The 7093-nt window shown below is 48.6% G+C and overlaps 1 protein-coding gene across 2 annotated transcripts in view; it reads right to left on the bottom strand.

Annotated features, from left to right (window-relative positions):
- CRY2 (cryptochrome circadian clock 2) overlaps positions 1-6343 on the bottom strand; it is a 33316-nt gene extending 26973 nt beyond the window's left edge. Inside the window, exon 1 of one of the 2 annotated variants that reach the window (XM_012645218.1) lies at positions 6052-6343. In XM_012645218.1, coding sequence (XP_012500672.1) covers positions 6052-6266 — 215 coding nt within the window. In that variant the 5' untranslated portion in view covers positions 6267-6343. The remainder of the gene's footprint in view (positions 1-6051) is intronic. The other variant, XM_012645219.1, reaches the window with a different exon arrangement.
- Positions 6344-7093: the final 750 nt, after the last annotated feature.

The following is a 7093-nucleotide window of genomic DNA, read 5'->3' as shown; positions in this document are numbered from 1 at the left end:
GCCCTGACAGGTTGGCCTGCATATGTCACAGACTCCTCCAAGGCACCTGCTGTCTACCCCTTGGCATCACCCACACTTCCCCAGAATCTTTCTTCTCTGTCAGCAATAGGAATCACCAGGTTTTATTTTGAGCACAATGAATCCCTGTGCCTTCTCTGCAGCACGTCACATTCCCCGACTCGTGGAGGCTCACAAAAGCAGCCACTGTTCCCAGGCTGCCAACTAGAACCAGCCCCCGCTGCTGCCTCTGACATACACAACCTGACACACTCCTATGGCCAATGCCACGGACCCACACTCCACACTCCAGCACAGGCTGAACCCTGGGCTCAGGCCAAAATACCATGTTGGCTAAAGAGCGTGCAGGAGACTGAGGGCTTGGGATAGGAGACTCTGACAGGTTGAATGCTGCTTTATGCAAGCCAGAAGCTCTACCTCTGTGAATTTCTGTTTTTGAAAAACTGACACCCTCAGAAAAGGACCGAGGAGCTGCCAAGTGACCTCCCCCAGGCCTCACCACTATTCCAGAAGGAAAATAGGAGAGATCCATGGAAATAGCCTCAAGCCACCTGAAACCTGGGCCCTGCCAGGTAGAATGACCAGAGATAACTGCAGTGATTTAAATGCCACAACGTCAGGACAGAGGGTCCTCCATCTGCAGCTCCCAGGAATATTTTTGTCATGCACTTTGGGGGCCTCTTCCTTTACAGTCCACTGGGCTGCATAGGACTTTGATTTGAAGCTATAAATAAGGCTGAAATGAACATCAAATCTAGGTTCCAGAACATGTAGCAATCTGCCTTCTACAGAACTTTATTTTTAGACCTCATTTACTAAAAGGAGAGATTCCTTGCAGCATCTCTAAAGTACAGATAATTCTATGAGAGCCCTTTTCTTCTTTCACAAGAGATGACTATAGCTGAGGCAGGAAGCGGAAGGCCCAACTCTGAAGCCAGCGACTAAATAATAATAATGATGATAATAATGGCAACAACTAACATTTAATGAGCATTTACAATGGACCAGGCACTATTCTACTTGTTTTACATACATGACCTCATTTAATTCTTAAACAGCCCTATGAAGTAGGTACTATTATCATTCCCATTTTACAGATGAGGAAACTGAGGCATAGAGAGATTAAGTAACTTGTCCAACATAACATACCTAATAAGTGGCCAGAATTCAAACCCAGGCAGTTTGTCTGGCTCAGTGTGTTCGTTCTTAACCACCAGGCTCCTCAGCTTCTCACAAATGGCCTGTGCGCGAGGCCGTGTTGCGCAGGCTTAGCCTTTAGGGAGCATCACAGCCCAACTCAAAGGCCAACACCTCTGCTGCCAGATCTTTGCTCCTCTGAGTATGGCTGTGAATCACCCAGGAGCCTGCTGAAATGCAGTCTCTCTGGCTCCAATCCATACCTCCAAGATCAGAATCTGTATTTTTAACAAGATCCCCGGTGATTCATTTGGACAATGAAGTTTCAGAAGCACTGCTCTAGAAAATGGAACTTTACTCTAGCCTCTGTTTACAAGTTTTCTTTCTTTTACTTCTAATTTGTTTCTATTAAACTTTCTCTATTGGAGATCCAGGTTTCTTCCTCCTCTTGGGCCCTCTAGAAATGCTCTGCTAATTCCAACTTCCCTCCCAACTCAAGCCCTAGAGGGCTCCTCTGGGAAGGACGGACTCAGGACAGTCTCACAGGAGGCAGAAGACAGGAGATGTGAGGAGGGCTCCCAGTGTCTCCAGCCTCCAGGCAGCCAGAGAAAGGGAAACCACTGCTATGGCACCACCTTTGAGGCCTGCCAGGTACGGAGCAGTGCTGCTACTGGCCACGGGATAACTGGGGCAGGTGTATGCATTCTTTCACCAGGAGAGAACTCTGGGCCTTCTGTGGACCCTTAGAGCCCTCCTCCGTCCATGGTTGATTTCTCTTTACTCCACCGAGGGGACTCTAAAGGAAACTGACCTAGGCATCGGAGGTGGTGACGTTGGAGGCTGGCACCTCACCCTTGGCAGCTCCAAGCTGAGCTCACGTGGCCAAAATTCCGAGCACATGGTCCTGTATGAGCAAAGCTCACCCTTTGCATTCGATAACACGTGCAACTGAATTACATTACATAAATGCTCTGGAGCCAGAGGGAGATAGAACTGGAGAACACCAAATTGGGATTTCCAAAAATACAGAGAGGACTGTGTAATTCAGGGACTCCATGAAGCTACCCCTTTGGAATAAAACAGGCAGATCCTTTAGTTAAGTACTTATATTTAGGGAAGGGCTTCTCTAGGGATGGCAGATTCTGTGTTAATGAATATATTATTTGTTGTTAATGGGGGAAGGGAGGACGATAGTGAACTCTTCCTTTGGATCCAGACTGCTCTTGACCAAGATCCTCTGCTTCAAGCCAAGGTTATCTAACCATAATGATAATACCACTGGCTGGCACAGACTGGCTACATGGGATATTAATAGAAATTAATTTCTCCTAAGTAAGAGAGCTTAAGACCCATAGAAAAGGATAACCTAAACCCATAATCCATGGCAGAAATTTATTTCTAAATATCATTCGCATACTCAGATCTAAGTATCTGAATGATACTTAGAAATACTTACATATTTAAATACTAAATACTTATTAAATGCTTAAGTAAAATAAATTATTTTTTCCCTAATTTCAAAGAGAAAGATGAAGAAGGTTTTCATCCCTTCTGGGCAAACAGAAACATTTCCTTGGCAGCAGAACAGTAAAGTACCTCACTCAGGTACTAGTGTGAAGAGCTCAGAGAAACTCAAATGTCCCCACTGGTAGACTATAGTTCTCAACTCCCTTCTATCTGACCACGTTCCAGAGAAGAACTACCTACGTTGATAGCCCAACAGTGTTTAGCTCCCAGCATTTGGAAGAGACACATTTGCTCTCACCAGGCATCCCGGGGAGTTCCCAATTTACTTTATTTATTAATTCTGAGAGAAATGGGCTGAGAAAGAACATATTTTATTTCTACCAACTCTCTTTGTCCCAGAAGCGCCTGAAAGAGGTGCAGCACAGAGTCAGGGTCAAAATGATTTAAACAGAACTGTGGCCAACATCTACCTAAGTTGCATCAGGGAGAGAAAGGTAATTAAAAACTGTAAGGGCCTATGTTGAGTACCCGTTTTAAAATCTAGAAGCTGCTCACATCTTCCTTTTGTTTTGGTTCTTGCTACAGTACTTTCTTCTAGATGCAGCAAATTTGGGGAAGTAGGGCTGGAAACATGGGAAAGGGCTTAGTCAATTGGTGCTTGGAAAAAAAAAGTCCTGAGGCTCATATAGCTACACTTAGCCACAAACCTACCACTACCACCAAGGCAAGAAGTATGCTAGCCTTCTCCTATACCGATGAATACACACATTTCTTGGTTGCCTTTCTCAGTCCTTTTTTACTCTTAGAAAGTGCCACTCATGGTTATTTTAATCTGATTTCATCCACAGAAAGACACGGTGTGGGAGTCAGCGTAGGCGGTGCAGGAAGATCACAGATTTTGATTCCCTCCTTGCAGATGGCCCCCACCCCTCCTAGGGAGGCTTCTCAGAGGCAGCAACTCAAGCATTTGCAGAGCCAGGACGTTATGCTGCAGCACAATTCTCCCAGGCCACTCCCAGGATCCAGAAACAGCCACCAGAAGATTACACACATTGTAATTATGCCGAGGTATGGCTGGCTCCAGCACTCCCCTCTGTGTCTAACCACGCGCACAAAACCATGTGCAGCTGTGCTCCTGATCCATCCAGGAAGCAAGGAGAATGGTCGGGGGGAAGGAGTGTGTCTGTTTCCAGGTCCAGGAGCGGGTATCATATTTGATCTGTTTTGTGTTATTTCACCTCTTTCTTCTGAATGCCAATGCTAGTTAGACTTCCCGCCAATGCACCACAACACATTTCCCAGGTTGCTCGGCTCATGGCTATGGTTCCCTAGCCCAGTGTTTCTCAAGCTTAGTTGCAATGATGAGAGCATTAAAAACCCTAATGCCCAGGCCATAACCCAGAACAATTCAAACAGAACTGGGGGGAAGGGGGGTTTAGCACCTTTTAAAGATCCTTGGGTAATTCCAACGTGCAGCCACAACTGAGAATCACCACTCTAGTTCATCCCCTTATTTTATGTTTTTTTATAGCACTTTGTTCTACTAAATTATGGTTGTTTATCTGTCTTCCTCCACTAAAATGTAGGCTCCAGGAGTTCTAAAAGCACAGACACATATCTATTTGTTCACTGCTGTGCCCTAGCAGTACCTAGCACGGTGCCTGGCAGATATCAGGCACTCATTAAATCATCACTCAATACCTGCACTCCTACATGGCCTCTGACTTTGGGATTTGACTCAGGTATCTGAGCTGCCACATTCCTTTTCTCCTTCACTCACTTGAAAGCACAGTCACAAAAGGGTGACCCACAAAAATCCGTAAACACCTAGTTCCTAGCAAATTGGAGTTTAATCAGCAACAGAGATTTTGTTGTTGGATTTTTAATCCCCACTACCACAAAGGAGTAGGCGGTCCTATGCGATGTCCCCCAAAACCCAATAAAAGAAGAGCCTCCTTTATGACAATGTAACAAGCAGGTAGCTGGATTCTATTTACTCTGCTCTAATCGGCACACTGCCACAACGAGGGGGCAAAGTCTGAGGCTTGGCTTAATGTCCACACTAGGGATTGTCATTGAGGATGTTTGTCAAACCCAACCTCCTATCTATAGAAACTGGAGCAGAGACAGAGCAATAGAGCAGCCTGAAAACAGTGTGGGCAGGCTCTCCACAGGCCTATCTTTAGTTGTATCCACCATATAATAGGGCAGGGGGCGGGGAATTTATTTTAATAGCCCCACTGCTAGAAGCACTCACTCTCTTAGCAGGGCACACACCCCGGAGAGAAAAGAATGGTGTGCTGAGAGCCCTGGTATCCTGGAAATAACCCTGCCCATTGGTGCAACAAGGCCACAAGCAAACATCCCCCAGAACAATGCAAACAAACCAAATGACTGCTGCTAGGTGTTTTAAAGAGTGATGGGTACACGAGGTCTCAAAACTCCTTGGTTTGAATACAGCTCGCAGAGAAAATACCCCAACTACCTGCTAATCCTTTCCCATGAACATGTTGACTCCATCTCCTGGGACTCATCAAAGAGGGGCCCTTGATATCATGGCTTTCCTACTCCCTAACCTTAGTACATCAGTTCATAAAAGTCTAATCCATAATGGCTCCACCGTCCTTTAAAATCATCTCAGGAGAAGCAGAGGAACAGGATGATACTTTGGTTCCTTTTTATTTTTCTAGCAAGGTCATAGCTGCTGAGGGGATTTTCCAAAATGGGTTAAGTACTGCTCTGGTGGTTTGGACACAAAGTGCCTCTACCTGAAGATGCCCTCGGAGACTTTATCTATAACATAGGAGAAAAGGCCTTATCTGCTGCGAAGCCAGGGTCTCTAGACACCTCCAGTGGCGGGGCAGTCTGGTTGGAGGGAAGCCAGGATGGGTGATAGGGCGGATTCAAACAAAACCAGAGGCTTAGGGATGACCTTCCAGAGCCAGCAATGGGCTCTTCACTTGAAGAGTGCAAGCAGAAACTCGTCCATGCCCTCACACCGCAGTATCTCCTTTCCTCCCCTCCCTGAGTACACTCCTAAGAGCCCTGGACTAAGAGTCCCGTTCTGCCACTCACTGGCTGCAAGTGCTTGGGCAAGTCAACTTTGAGTCTCCAGTGCTCAAGAGTCTCATCTGTACAATGGGGATCATGATCTCTGTCCTTCAGGCATGTTGTGAGGCTCAAAGGGGATAACACACAGTGCGAAAGCGCTTTGTCAGAGGTTGAGCCCTGGCCCACCCAAGGCATTAATACGATGACTAATTACTTCTCCGGTCCCGGCTTCTCCCCTCTGGAGAGCCCACATCGTGCCCCGGCCCCACCTCCCGCCGGCCGGAGCCTCAGGGCTGGAGGGACCCGGCTATTTGCCGGTTGCCCCAGCGTCCTGGCTGCGTCTCTCGGCCCCGCGACTCCGCCCCGGACCCCCCTCACCTCCATCGGTTGATCCCGACTGAGGAGGAGGCCGCGAACCACGGGTCGAGGATGTAAACGCAGCGCACGCAGCGCGCCCCGCGCACGGCCGCCAGCAGCGCCGGGTTGTCGTGGAGCCGTAGCCCTTTGCGGAACCAGTGCACTGAGGAGGCGCCATCCGCGCTGGTCGCCGGTGCCGGGGCCGCCGCCGCCGCGGTCGCCACAGCCGTCGCCATCGCCGACCTGACTGCTTGGCCACCACCGCTCCGCCCCGTCGGAGCTCCGGACCCCGCCCACCGCCCGCCCTGTGACCTATGACGCCACCGCTCCTCTCTGTAGCCCCGCCCCTGGGGCCCTGGAGCGCCTCTGCCATTGGCTGGGCGCCTCCCGCCGCTCAATTGGCTGAGCTGCGCTGGATCCGGCCCCGCCCCCTCACGTTCTCACCGTGTGTCTGCTCGCTGGGGTGGAGCCAGCAGGCAGGGAAAGTGACGCAGGCTGGCGCTCCCAGCCGTGGTCCGGGCGTGGGCCCAGTCTTAAGAGACAGCGGATCTCTGACACGCATGTTGTTCAGGGCCTGCTTGTGGAATAAGCTTCCTGGGCTGGCGGGGGTTGCTGTGGCTCCTGCCAATGACTAACAAAGCTGACAACCGGTCTTCCTATATTACCATCATCATCTTCTTCACTCTATTACATCATCTGTATCATTCTACTACAGCTGCCATTTACTGAGTGCATTTTATATGCCAAGCGATACGATAATCTCTTTACGTAGACGGTCTCGTTTACTTACTACTCTCAACTCAGCCCCGATACATTCATTCAACAAACCCAATGAAAGAGCTATTACTCTCATTTTACAGATGGAGAAAATGGAAGGTGTTGAGGGTTGAGTGACCTGCTCCATACCCTAAAGCTATTAAAGGATTCCACTTAGATTATTCTGATTTTGAAACTTCTGCTTTTATCCACGAAGCTATACTCTTTGTGCTGAGATCTTGGCATTTCCAAGTGGCAGAGTCTAAGGATGGGGGAGGAGTGCCCTGAGACGCAGCAGTAGACATTT

The sequence above is a fragment of the Propithecus coquereli genome, unplaced genomic scaffold (genome assembly GCF_000956105.1).
Source record: "Propithecus coquereli isolate 6110/MARCELLA unplaced genomic scaffold, Pcoq_1.0 Scaffold227, whole genome shotgun sequence".
Lineage (NCBI taxonomy): Eukaryota > Metazoa > Chordata > Mammalia > Primates > Indriidae > Propithecus > Propithecus coquereli.
This window is presented reverse-complemented; position numbering and strand designations above follow the sequence as displayed.